General features: G+C 39.8%; 1 protein-coding gene across 9 annotated transcripts in view; it reads left to right on the forward strand.

Annotated features, from left to right (window-relative positions):
* The window catches only part of RGS6 (regulator of G protein signaling 6), a 294,856-nt gene that overhangs the window by 13,695 nt on the left and 266,446 nt on the right, over positions 1-14,715 (forward strand). For all 9 annotated transcript variants that reach the window (XR_014184622.1, XM_082058421.1, XM_082058415.1 and 6 more), the window contains exon 2: positions 4,167-4,271. Coding sequence is in view for 8 of the 9 variants with exons in the window: in XM_082058421.1 (XP_081914547.1) it covers positions 4,188-4,271 (84 nt within the window). In the remaining variant the exon portion in view is untranslated. The remainder of the gene's footprint in view (positions 1-4,166; positions 4,272-14,715) is intronic.

Raw genomic sequence — 14,715 nt, forward strand, 5'->3', positions numbered from 1 at the left:
CTTCCAGCAAACATCAGGGTAGTTAAAATCCCCCACCGCAACCAGGGCCTGTGATTGTGACGCTGCTTTTCAGCTGCTTGTAGAAGGCCTCAACAACTTCCTCAGCCTGATCTGGTGGCCTGTAATAGACACCCATAACAGTATCACCCCTGCCACCCTGCCCCTTAATTCTCACCCACAGACTCTCAACTCTCTCCTCATCCACCCCTGGATAGTGCTCAATACATTGTAGTTGCTCTCTCATGTAAAGAGCAACTCCACCACCTCGCCCGGCTGGCCTGTCTTTCCTGAGAAGGACATAGCCATCCATGACCACATTCCAGTCACGTATGCTGTGCCACCATGTCTCTGTAACTGCCACCAGATCATAATCTCCTGATCAAACACAGGTTTTTAACTCCTCCTGCTTATTCCCATGCTGTGTGCATTGGTGTACAGGCATTTCAGGGAGCGAGCTGAGCACACTGTTTTCACCCTAGGGTGATGGGAGACCTCCTGGTTTTTATCAATTCTAAGGTGCTGCCCCACTGGTGCAAGCCCAGCTACAACCCAATCCCCCTTCGAGTCTAATTTAAAGCTCTCCAAATGAGCCCTGCTAATTCCTGCCCCAGCATCCTTTAGCCCCTGTGAGATAAACCTTTCCCACGTATCACTGTCTGGACTGCTGTCTTATAAAAACAGCTGTTATCAAAGAATCCAAAGCCCTGCCTGTAGCACCAGTCTTGTAGCCAATAATTTATGGACTGAATTTTTCTTTTCCATCCCACGTCATCACCCAAAAATGGAAGGAGAGTAGAGAAAATAACTTGCACCCCAGACTCTTTCACCAACCGTCCCAAGGCCTTGAAATCTTTCTTCATTCCCCTCAGACTGTGGGATGCAGCTTCCTCCCCACCTGCCTGGAAGATCAGCAGTGGGTAGTAGTGTGTTGAGTGCACCAGGCTGGGGAGCATCCTGGTGATATCCCTGATCCAGGTTCCAGGTAGACTAGCTGTGAAGCGGTGCTCTCTTGGGGTTGTGCTGATGATGCTTTTCAGTTGAAGTGTTGCTGCCATGTAGCCAGCAGTTTGACTGTGTTCTCTGGGTGTTAAGTCAGTGCCACGATCTTTAGTGAGACTGCCCTGTTAGTGAATTGGCTTGAAACCAGGCTTTAGCAAGGCAGGAGCGCAGGGAAGAAGTCCTGCATTGCTGGATGCTGAGCTCCACTCAGCTCCCATATGTTGAAAAGCACAGGTGTCATGGGATCCATAGGGACCCTGCATCAGTGGGCTTTCACCTTGAAGAGCCAAGAGCACTCCCATGTCTTATCACTTTCTTATTTTCTCGGTAGTCTTTTTTTTTTTCCTGCTACAATAAGAATTCCATCTGAGGAAGGATTTTGTGTTTTTTAAAAAGGTAGTCAAAGAGTAGAAACTTGGATGACAGTCAGAACCCTGACAATTCCTCAAGGTTCCTGCTGGAGCCCTGGTCTGGGTGCCCTGCTGAGCCTCATACCAGCACCAGCAGCACGTGGGCTGCCTGAAGGGCATGCCCACTTCTGTCTCTGCTCCAGGGTGCACCTTGGTCCTACCATGTCACCTTGTCTCCATCCTTGTCCCCTGTGACATGTGTCTAGTTGTCACTTCTGCAAAGGTGGACCTGCTCCTGCGGCTCCTGACCAAAACCCAGCAGGAGATGCTGTGCACCAGTGGGAAGCACTTTGGCAAATTTCTGTCTTCCAGCAGGTTAGTTTGTATTTATTACATCTGGTAGATCTTCAGAGGCAGTTGGTGGTTCCCTCGATGTCACCGGGAACAGCGTGACAGCCACTACTGCATATTGTGTGAGATGTTTGTCTTGTTGCACCACAGTAGATGAAAAGCTTCGAGATGTGCTGTGGTGGAAAATCCTGAAGTATTAGAAAAGATCAAGTGTGCTGACAGTATAGCAAGAACAACAGAATTTGTAAATGTGGATGTTCAAAGTGAATAATGCAATAAGTGAAGTGCAGCTAAGTAATGCTACAGAGACCTTTTGATTAGAAATTGGAAATTTCTTCTTTAAAGGAGTGTTGCTCAAAAGTTAATAGCAATTGTTTTCTTCTGAAGTATGCGTATATAATCTTAGAGGTACTATGAGAGAGGAGAACTTGGTCTTTATATATGGCAAGTGAAGCTGAAACTTGGGTGGCTTGACGTGTGCTTTCAACTCTGCTTTGTAATTGCCTTCAGAAAGTCATGTAGAATCTTAACCTAGTTCCTGCTGCACTCAATTGAGTGATGATACTTAGAGCCTAATTCTTCAGTGCCTTGAGGTCATGACCAAGAAGTGCAGTGAAAATGCACATTAGTGTAAATAATTTGAAGCTATAATTTTAAAATGTTTTACCCTTTCCATTTGTGCTGTTTAAACTTTTTGCATCTAATTTTGCTTAGAGAATTCAGTTTCCTTTTTATCTCATGACCTGACACAACAGTGCAGTGTTTGGATTTATAGGAAGATGTGAGAGTTTAATATGAGCTGAAATGAATCGATGTCCTTTAAATACAAAATAGTGTCTAAACTGGTCTCAATATCCCTTTGAAAGATTATATATATGTATATTGTTTAATTTGAGCTAGAACTGTATTACTGAGTTTCAAAATTGCTATGTGCGTATACATATTCATTTTTGTCCACATTTGTGTGTGTGCATGAGCACTTTATAAAAGAAAGTAGTGAAGGAGTCTGGACTGATGTAGATTTATCCTTAGTCTCTATTATCTCTTGCTTAAAGGGATATCTCAGCTGCTTCTGGCTCCAGTGAAGGATGCCATGTTACAGCAATAGCCTTTTCACTGCTGAAACAGGACAGAGCTGGGAGGTGGTCTGAGCTTCTCTCATTCTGGCACTTGACTGATCCTTGGGAGCTGGTAACTGGCAGCTGGAATGGCTTGGGGCTGTATTATACATGTAATTGGATCTGTGTATTATATGCTAGGGCACTATGTCATCTGTGAGAACGTGAAAAGTAGATACTGAAAGGACTAGGAAGGTATCTTCTTCCTTAAGTAGGGGAGGTGGTTTAGTGGTGAACTGTTTCAGGAATGAATGTATAGATTATGCATGTGTGAACATAATTAGGCTTTTTATTGTCTCAATTTTTAATAAAATATATTGAGATGGGAAATTTCAATACTTTCAATGTTAAAGAAGTTGAGCTTGTCAAACAGCTTTAATGCCAATGTCTGTAAGAGGCAGTGTTACCTCTTAGGCTAGGAAAGGTCATGACACGGCTCCACAGCAGCATCTCATCTAAGATGTAACTTGTCAAATGTGCTGATGGGAGAAAATTTAAAATGTAACATTTGACTTAGAGTTTTAAAGTGTCCTCACTGCACTGTGACTTTTTTTTTTTAACTTGCATTTTTACCTCAAGCCTGGCATGACCAGAAGATAAGGCAGCACTTCCATGCTTTTAGAAGGTAGTTTGGGTTAAAAAGTAGTGTTCACGGCTGTTTGCCTATGTCCTGCTGCCTCTTCTCAGCTGTATCATGAGCAGAGGGGAGGGAAGCTGCTCACTCTGAGCAAGGCGTGGTGCCTCCCCAGCTCCCGGTGCTGCCCCAGGGTTGGGGACAGCCAGAAGGCAGCTCCAGATGTCTGCAGGTGACAACCAGCAGCATGCTGGTCAGTCTGCTGCACCTGCTGGTTCCAGCGGTTTTCACTTGGTCTCACAGCAAGCTTTTTATCTTCCTTGGCTTTTTATTTGAAGGTACCTCAAAAGCTTCTAGAAAGGTCTAAGCTTTTTGTGCTTTATAGCAAGGAAAGGAATTGTGTGAAGTATTGTGGGGTTTTTTTGTTTGATTTTGTTTTGTTTTTGTTTGTTTTTCTTTTAATTTTTATTTTTATTGAATGATGGCTCATCATAAAAGATCAGAGCTGGGGGAGAAATGTGTGCATGGGATGACCCAAACCACAGCTATATGCGTCTTGGCCGGCTTTGCTCTTTCGGGGCATCGTGCTTTAGATAAGTCAGTTCAAAGCATTTAACTGCCTGACACAGTGTGATAAAATCCTGCACTGGCTGAAGTCCAGAGCATGGTTCCCTCTGTACCATCCTCGTTTGCCTGCCTTGGAGGTGGTTGTCTGTCCTCACCATGTGCCCATGCAGCCTGGGCTGACGCTGACTTTTGCTCCTGTCCTTGCAGTCTGAGCAACGAGAGGCAACCATGGCCCAAGCACCCGCTGATCCGAGTAATGTGGAAGCTGTGGACCCAGAGGAGAGTTCTCCAAATATGATTGTCTACAGAAAGGTAAGGATTTGGAGCTGTTCGGAAAAACCGGTTCCTGTGTGATTGGCTTGTAAAAGGATGCCATGCCCCTTTGTATGTCAAAGGTATGTTTCAGGCTGCTTGGATGCATATCTGAAATAGTTTTCGGGAAAGCAGGTGTTCTACACTAAATCATTTGGGCACTTGGAAGTCTTATTCTGTTCAGTGGAAGCATTTAACCTTGTTAGTATAAAATAATCAATGACAAGCTAATACTTTGAAATTTCTGACTTCTTGTGAGTAATTGTGATGTGACTTTAGCTAACCATTTCAGTTTACAAATTCTAGCTAAAATAAATGTACATACCTTCCAAGTTTTATCACACTAAGCATGCAACAGCTGTCATACAACAATCTTTTAGTACATTTTTCTATTTTTCGTAATTTTTTTTGTTGCATAATTTACAGTTTGATTTTTTTGCAGGTAGTTGTTATTACTTCCCATTGCATTGCTTAAATTAAAAAAGAGAAACTTCTCAAGTCCTAGTGAAAAATGAATTAGACCAAGGTAAAATAACAGCAATGAATGATGTCAAAGAACATTCTTTCACCATGATAAAATGTCTTGTTCTGAAATACTTTGGAGGTAGTATAAAAGGCAAAGGAAAGGAATCTATTGATCCATTTGCTAAGGCATCGTTTTTTACTCTGGGGTAGGTCTGTCTGTTATCGATGAAATTGAGTCTTTTTGTAATTTAGTGGAATCATGTAAATGTTTATTTAGCCTGGAAAATGTTTCTTACGTAGCATGTGAAAGTGCTATATGATTCTGACAAAAATAAGACTTCTTGCATGGTTCAAATAAGCTACTGTTCTGTTAACTCAAGAGATACAGTCCTAGCTCAAATCAAGTTTCCTTGTGTAGTAGGATCCTGGCTAAAATTTATATTTTCACTTATTTTTACACTTTACAAAATAGCTATAAATAACTGGAATGTGTTGGGTGTACATGATACTGTTTTCTGCTTACGTGACTGCAATCTTGATGACTTTCATATGCTGAGACAATAATTTAGGTTTCATACAGAGCATAAGTTATTTAAAGCATTACGTTTTGATAACCGTGATTTTGGTTTAGTTGTTGCGTATTTGGTTTGGAAACTGGAATTGTTAACATGGGAAACTTTTCTGGGTAATGTGTAGGCTTGTTTGTTTTGAATGTGTTATGAACACTTCGGCTGCTAATTTGGAAGTAGCAGTAGTTGTTTAGTCATATTATCTTTCTAGAACCTGTTTGCTGAGAGGTCCAACACCAGCAGGTTGAAGCAGATTTGGGATATGAAATAAGTTTCTGGTGGTATGATCTAGAATTAGGGCACTAAACGTCTGACTTGGTAGAGAATCCACTTGCCTCTTCTTGAAAACACTACATTTTATTTGAACGTACCTCACTTTCTGTTCATCTTATGGCATTTCTACTAAAGGAATTTTCCATTTCTTTGCCTTTTCTGTTTCATGATTGTCACTGTAGAATAAGGCTTGCAAGTTCTGTGGTATCAACAGGGAGCATACTCATATCATTTGATTCATCTCTCCTTACTGGTGTTCCTCAGATGTCAGTGTTATCAGCCCTTCATAATACAGTCATCTGTCAAAATACATAGTCATCTTTTAGAATAGCGTGCCTCATGCATTGTTCAATAATACTGTATTCTGTATTATCTATATTAAGCTAATGCATGTCTGTAGTGGTTTCTTTGTTGTTGTTGAGGGATTTGTTGCTTTTATGAATAGGGTTAATATTACCTTTTCTTCGGAGTTAATTTCCATTGGTGATTGACTTTTTAAATTGAATTTACTGTTTATTAGTTATATGTACTACACATGAATTATATGTTCCTTATTGTTGAGAAATCATATGCAAAATCTGAGACAAGGCTCTTATTCTCTTGATTATCTTTCCTCTCTCCAAATGCGTGTTTAGCTCTCCATCTCTTATTTCCTTTCAAATGGCTTGACTGCCGGTAATGAATGAGAAAAACACTACACTGGACTCCTTGGAATAGAGAACACAATCTACCTGTGTATCATTCAGTTCAGGGTTGGTGTTGTGTCACAGTAAAATAAAAGGTTTGCTTCTCACAGCAGGGATCCTGAGATGCAATTTTTGATCCCTTGAAGTGAGAAGTAGTAAGGGTGGGCTTCAGTAATGGAAGCCCAATAATTCCTGCTGTAAGTGTCAAATGTTGCTTGTCATAGCTGTCCTGTTTGTGGGTTTTGAGGGAGGAAAGCCCTATGACTACAACCCCAAATTGTTCATGCTTTCTTTACTGAGACTGCCTGAGGTCTGTTTGAAGTTCATAAGCCAAGAGGGTGGTTGTGGTAGCCTGGTTTTCTTTATAATCACTAGCAAGAGACAGACACACCTGAAGGACAAATCAGATCTTAGGTGGTGCTGAGTGACCCTTTGGAGAAACCTCTGTTTTGTTAATGGAGAAAAACCTAGAACAGGCTGTTCTCTTTACTGAGGTAGGTGAAACTAAGTGGGATGGATTTTGGCCATGCAGAACAAAATAAACTAATTTCTTTTGACTCCAATTAGTTTGTGATATTCTCTATGGACTATTGCAAGCAAATGGTTTCTAACTGCTTTGATTGCTACAGCAGATGGTCTCAATGAGGTAAGCCTTAGTTTCTTCTACCTTTGGGCTTAACTTTTTGGGGACTGATATTTATCAAATTCAGAGACATGTTATTTTTTTTTTAAGCCAAAATGCTCATTGTTGCCCTGCTGTTCTGGGAGACATCTGTGTGTCAGTTTGGTAGTACAGAGGCCCTCATTAGGGTAAGTAATGTTCAGGGTGTAATTTGCATCACCCTACATTTGTTAAAAGGAATTTTACCCTAAACTACATGAGCAGTATTGACTAAGTCTCTGTTGACTATCACGGTGGCCTCAACACCTCGCTGTCAGGTACTTATGTCATATGGTAGACATCAATAATTAAGCAAGCTGCACCCCACTCCTAGGATCTGTGATTTCTCTCATCCCCCTGTATGTCTCAGTGCTTAGCCCTGGGCTGGTTATAGGACTGTGGGTAGTGCCGCATTGAGGGTGTGCTGTCATTTATCTTGTGTACTGAATGAAAAATTTGAGGGTGCTGCAGACATTGTATTGCCATTAAATACTGCTCTGTGAGTAAAACATAGGAACCATCTTTTCTTTAATTGGTCTGGCCACATCTGGAGAAGCTGCTTATTTAGTTTTTTTTGTTGGGATTACTTCTGGAAGAGTGGTATGTGGTGCTTAAAAAAGACTGTTTGAAATGTGCTACCCTCCTTTTTGTTGGAGCAGGTGATGTTGATACACAAGGGCTTCTGTGGAAGTGAGTGACATCCCCATCTTCACTTTAGTCTGTGAGTGCTGTGTGGGTGCTGCAGCACAGAAGGAAAAAAATGCAATAAAGAGCCAGTAAGAGGAGAAAAATGCCCTCCAAGCAAACAGTAACAGAAAATATCAATTGATTTTAAATGCCTGTCACTTTCCCTTGAAATCCAGCCACTCTTGATTGCCCTTCTGGCTTCCGAGTTCTGGTTACTATGTCCCAGGGGCCCTTTGGCTCATTGTTCCAACAATGCAGGTCTGAAAGTTCATCCTCTGCAGACTGTATCAAAAGACAAACAGTTCTTGGGTACTTCTGGCACCAGACCTATTAGGTGACCTGTTATCCAAATAATTTGGCAAATCAAATCAGCTTACAGAAAGGATGGTGGAAAATTGTCATGTCACTGAAAGGAAAGAAAAATGGAAATATTTAGGGCTTGACTAAATAAGAACTGAGAACACCAATAAGGAAGAATTGTTTAGGAGCACCTGGGGAATATACCAAGAAGGATGAAAACACAGAAATGAAAATATAGATTGGATAGCAAAGCGTACTTGTTCCTGAAAGAGATCTCTTAGGATGGGGTTGAGTTCGCAAACTGTACTGTTTGTATGTTTAGAATCACTGTGAGCATGGATGCTCTGAAGGATATCAGAGGGTATCGTAAAATAAATGACCTGCGTTATCTGATGGTGCGTTTCCATCTCCGCTTAATTTTGCCACATGTATCTTCTATATCTGCTTGCTAACATCAGCACTTAGTGAGTTAAATTTTGAATTTTTATGGTTACTCATCGTAAATCTTTTAAACAAGCAGGAAAATCTAATTTCCAAAGGCAATTACTGTTCTAAGTAAATGTAATACAAACTTGCAGCTGCCACAAGATGCTTTCAGAAAAATCTGAGCTGTTTGCTACCTTCAGTACTTGGCAGCCTGACTCTTTTTTTAAATGCCGGTTTAAGATCGGAATTATCTTTTAAAACAACAACAAAAAAATGCAGCCTTACGTTAGCAACATTTCTCCAGGCAGATTCCAGAGTTCAAGTTGTGGAAAATAGCTGGAGTCTTGCTGTCAGACCTGATCTGACATGGTGATGGGGTGAGAAATGGGAGAGTAAGTGATTGTGAAGATAGATGTATGCATGCAAAAAAAGTGTAGACCACAAAGCACAAAGACAGGAGGGAAGAGGCTGTTGTTAAAATTAGCAGTTCAAATTAAAAAAAAAAAAAGCTGGTATTGGGAGCTAGTCAAAAGACTGAGACTACTATTTGTTTGCTCTTAATTTGTGCTAAATAGCACATGAAAATCTCAACAGGATGCTGTCCAAGCAGTCAAAAGCAGACAAAACCAGTAAGGGTGGAGTCCAAATAATGACTTGTTGCAAAGAAAGAAAAAGATGCAGAATGTTAAAATGAGATGGTTTCTATGCATGCAACTTTTATACTTTATTAAATGAAAGCAGTCTGCATCTTTTTTGAGGTTTCCTAACCCTTTCAAGGTTTTATGCTGTTCTAGTGAGAGGCAGGAGATCCTAAAATGCATTTGAACCGTTGAATACTTTTGGCATTCTTTTAGTCTCTTGAATTATATTTTAGGATTCTGCTGCATTTAACCTTATTTTTGTACATGAAATAAAAGATTCTCACACAATTGCTTCTGTTTTGTAATTGGTTCTTTAATTTAAAATTATAATGATAATGCAGGGTTGATAACACTGCAGACCTACAGTCTTCAAATTTTACCCAAAGATTTTTCTGTTCCTTCGTTGGAGATTATGCCATTTCGAGGACTGAATTTGAGCGTACATATCAGTACTTCAGGAACTGAAACATGCACAGTTTTTGATAAGTAATGCACAAGCTAGCATTGTTAGCATTGGAAAACAAATTTAAACCTATCTGGTTACCAAGATGTGTTAACATACAGGTTAGGTAGCAGGGCAGCTTTAACTCTGCACTTTTGTATTGCACAGTGGAAAGTGGGTTTCAGTATGTTTATCACCACAGATACTCATGCGCCTTTGCTGTAAACAGAAGTTGACCATTTCTTGAAACTTTGCTAATTTCTTCATCCAGTTGATTCAGCGTGTCACAACTGCAGTGGGTGGTACATGGGGAGGGGGAAACGCCTGTGTGCAAGATGGGCTGCTTGTTAAACTGTGGCTGCAGCAGTAGGTGGTTTTTATCTAGGAGATTCCTTCTTGACATTACCTTTAATAACAGGTGTAATATTCAATAATTCTCCTTTCCATACGTCACGTAGCAAAATCTTGGGTAATCACAGTAGTGGCATTGAATTGAATCCAACAGAGAGAGAGGCTGTTCAATGGGGGGCAGAGATGGGAATGGCTGTATGCAATCGATCTGTTGGGTAGAAGCAGCAGAGAGACCTGAGTATGCTGGTAAGTTGTAGGACAGTCATGGTCTAGTATTGTACTATACCAATTAAAACCACAAATGTTATTATGGTGTCTTGGAGAAATATTTCTGGGGGAGTGATAGGTGTCAATAATATTACATAGAGGGCTGGTGATCTGGCCTCATCTTGGTCTGGGTGTATGTGTTCTCTGGTGTCATCTCGTGTCTTCAGAAAATGTTACCTGGTTACACAGGATGGACTAGAAACAGGTGGCTTATTTAGCTGAGCAAAACAAAATGAGATAGGAGAGATGGAATTGCTCTGCAAGAGTGCTCTATGGGATAAATGTCAGGCAGGGAGAAGGCCTTATGAAGCCAAGAATAGTACTGGCACACACACAAATGGGTTTGTTGTTTCTTTCCATCATTTGTTTTGCAGTAATAGTTAGGACTTAGCTGAGGTTAAAGATTCAGCTTAATAGGTGGTGTGCAAAGTTACAAATAGGGAAATGCATTTAATGTGGTAGGTAGTTAGACCCTCAAATAACTATTTTCTTGTTTCTTTTTCTAGATGTATACACGCATATATATATATATGTACACACACAGGCATGCCTTGGAAGTAAAGAAGATGAAAAAATGATATTTATATTTTTCCTGGCTAGATGTTTAGCCTAATAGAGGAGATATATACATCTCTCCACTATGTATGTTCTAAGAATATATATCTGTATGATATATGTTCTTATATATCCCATATGCTTTACATCTTTCCATTCAAATAATGCATGCACAGAATAATTCCTGTTTGCATTTTACACATACAAATCTGCCTTTCTGGTCTTGGAAAAGGTGGCCTTAGCTCTTGTGTGTTGTATCCCTCTTTGTAGTAAGATATTTTGGTGATAAACATATAGTTATCTTTATTTTTTTGTAGTTTTCTTCATATTCAGAAACAGTTTTCTTACTAAATTTATTGAGTTTTTTTCCTCTCTGACTCATCTTTGTTCCTGTTTCTAACTGAAACAAACTGTCTCTTGCACCCATCAGAGTCTAATTACAGTGATCTATTACTTTAGCTGTTCTCAGAGGCAGAAGAAAGATGAGCTAGGACCAATAGTTATGAAAACTTCAAAGTGTATTTTTAGCGAAGGAATCAGTACAAATTTAGAATACAGAGATAAAAAGGGAAGGTTCAGCTAGAGGGTAAGATTTTGCTATTCTAGCTGTAGCACTTAGTGCTTTGCATTTTTGGAAACCATTCTCTTTTATTCCTCCAGCATCTTTTGCATGTCATTATTTGTGTATTTGTTGTTGTCAGCATTTTAAGTTATGGTATTGAAGTATTTTCACTATATTTTTTAATTTACTTTTGCGTGTTGTTTTGGGCAAGATGCTGAATATGAGTGTTTTCTTTCTGCCTAAAGTGTTATTGTAGCCATAGGATTGTTTCCTTTATCAAAACAAAATGAAGTAGTGAAGTAGTAAAGAGCTACCAGCCTGACTCATTCCAGAAGGCAGCTTCTGTGTATTTCAGATGCAGTCTTGAAGCCTAATATTGAGATGGAAGATAAAAGATTTTGGATGGAAGTGGATGAAATGCACACAAAGCTTTTTGTTTTTATTGTAACTTGTGCTAAACCCTTATTCTGTCCTGATTGATAAGATACCACTTCAGAGGATTATGAACTTCTTTGAGGGGGAGGATTCATGTCAATAAATAGAATTAAATGTGCAGGACCATGAAAATATGCAAATATGGTTTTCCATTTAAAACCTCATGTTTTCCACCCTAAGACACTTTGAAGCACGTTGGTTTTTTTTTTTTTTCATGAGGAGCTGTCATTCCATGTTCAAGGGGAAGCAATTACTTCCATCCTTTTTTCTTTATCATTGCTGTTGTTGTCCTGTATTTTCTTTTTCCTTGTCTCTCTGAAGGTAAATGAACTGTAGAAAATGAAAAGTAACTGGTTAACCAGACACTGAAGTGGACAGGTCTGCTTAACAAGGAATTGTATACTCATTCTTGAGTATATTCAGTGTTTTAGTTCAAAGGCTACATGTCTTTGGGCGGGGGGGGAAAGTGGGCAAAGGTGGTCATTTAAATACGATATCTCCCTACTTAGCTTTTCTTTGTTAACAGAACTTGCTAATGTGACCTTGCACTAAAGTTTTTAGAAACTGTGCTTTGGACCAATAATTTGGTGCCTTTGAAGGTAAAGTGCTACATATTTGTAGCATGCACAAGAAGAAACAATGAAATTTTTTATGTCTTTTCCTAATGCTTCAGTGGCAGCATGAGTGGCATAGGTTGGAAGAAGAACTTAATCAGGGAGCACATTAATGAATTTTTCAGGCTGATTTCTTGATTGAGAGAGAAGGCAGATCACCTCCAATTTTGTTCATATTTTAGTTTTGTAAAAATGGGGTTCTGTGAGACTGAAGTAAAATAGAAATGGTTCTGTGGTTATATTTTTAAACTCTAGATGGAAATGGTTTTGTGTACCAGTCTTCCCAGAGTATAGTGCTGTAGGTGTCACTTCTGTTCTTGTCCTCTGCCAGTTATTTTCAGTTGTACTTTTCCCTCATTTGATGCAAGTAGGTTTGGTGGCCATTGCATATTAAGAATTTTCCTCTCTGGCTCTGTTACCATTTCACTTTTTTTTTTTTTTTTTTTCTTTATGTCTTGCACTACTTGGCAGTTTTAGCAAGGGGACCTGGAACTGGAGGGCTACGGAGCCTGTATTTGCAAGCACAATTCTCTGCTTGCTGGTATAACCAATGGCTGCAGGAGCTGTTTTGGTGGTGGCCCAGATAAAGGGAATATTGCATTCACAGATGCTATAATTAGATGCCTTTCTCCATCAGTAAATCCACACAATTCTGTTAAACATGGGCTTGTAGCTATGTACAAATTAGCTCATTCAATAACTTGCACAAAATGTCACATAAATTGTGGCAGCACTGGGTTCTTGTCACTTGCACTGTTCCCCACTGGGCTCTTAATAGTAAAATTAACTGGAGCTGTGTTAATTATATTTTTTTCCATGCGTGGAAAAGCAGAGCTACGATAATGGCACTACAGCTGTCTGTTCACTGAAGATAGTTCAACCATTGGCTTGTATCTGGACTAATCTGTGGAAAAAACAGTGGGTAAACCCGAGCCAAAGTGTTTTTTTCCTTGATCCTGTTACCAAGAAAGGTGACCTACTTTGGTAGTGATTTTTTTTTTAAGTGTTTTTGACTGGAAAGCACTTAAAGCATGTTGAGTTATAACAAGTTTTCCTTTCTGCATGCAAGAAAGAAACCTTCGTTTACTTTTTCAACAATAAAAATGGTGTTTAAATTGTTCATAGTATGTTTAGCATCCAGCTTATTTAGCCTCCTGCTTGAGAGATGTCTGAGAATTTCAGGGGGCATAAGAAAGACCTTGACCCAAACTTGCATGAAATTGTGACAGACTAAAAGTTTTGTCGCAGTGGCCTATGCTCTGATTCTGTTTTTGCTAAACTGTTCATTTTGTGTGTATGTGACTGACATTCATGGGTAATAGTGTTTAAAGGAAAAATAGAGGATTAAAGGAGAATACACCAAAAGTAGGCAGAAAAGTGAACTGGAAGGATGATGCATTTTGGAGAGAGAGGTAAGACTCAAGATTGCTTTTAAGAAAACAGCGTTTGCTGAGTTCCAAGAGATACTTAGAAGTACTTAAAGCAGTTTTTCAGCAGTCTTAGAAGTATCCGACTCCACTTGCGGGCTGCATGCAAGCTCTAATTGTAGTCTGCTGGCATTGTTGTCTCTAATTGTGTAAACTTTATTGATTTGAGAAATATTTGGCCATAGAACAAGGCCTTGAGTCACCTCTGAGGTGCAGGTGGAGGCACACAGAAGCCATGTGCTTCTACTCCATTTTGCAGTTTCCTGATTATTCCCCACCAAAAAATGTTTCATTTGACAGTCTTGAGTTCTCATGGTGTAGCTGTTTCAAATGAGTGGAAGTTATTATAACTGAAGGTTGGGTGCCCTTTAGGCTGCTGTTGTCTCAGTTGCACTGAGTTCATCTGCTGGCCTGAGGGTGAGCGATGAAAGGGAGACATGGTTGTGTGCTGGGGCATGTACATGGTGGTGGACCCTGCTTTACTCCATTATTTTGAGGCATTCAGTTGAAGTGCTGAGGAAAAGAGTCAATGACCAGAGAAACCATTTAAATATGTCAAGTTGCAGAGAGCTTCCTGGGGTTTACAAGGACAAGCAGCTGAGATGCTTTTTTCTAAATGAATTACAAAAACATGGAGGAATGGGTAAACTGGCTCCATTACTTTAATAGTTCTTTTCCCTAGTGTCTTAATTTTTTGCATACTTATTTATGCAGTTGACTGGCTTTCAAGGGCAAGCAAAATCATGAGGCAGGGAAACTGGTTAATGGAGGGAGATTGTAACAAGAGAGGAGGCAGCTGTTTTAGCTTGTAGGTTTACATCTTGCAGCCAGACTTGAATCCAAAGCATAAGAAAACAATGACAATTTGTTACCTCTTCACGGGTCTGTTGGAAATAATTTCATTCAGGTTGATTTTTGTAGCAGACAGACACCCCTTGCAAAAGAAATTACCCTGGAGACATTGAAGTAATCTGAATTTAGATGTCCAGAAAATAGCAGTCTGTCTGGTTTGGCTCCGATGGTTTTGGGTTCTGTATCCAAAGGACCTGATGGTTTGATTGTGTGGGAAATTAGCAGCTTAGA

This window comes from Streptopelia decaocto (assembly GCF_964273445.1).
Source record: "Streptopelia decaocto genome assembly, chromosome: 7".
Taxonomy (NCBI): Eukaryota; Metazoa; Chordata; class Aves; order Columbiformes; family Columbidae; genus Streptopelia; species Streptopelia decaocto.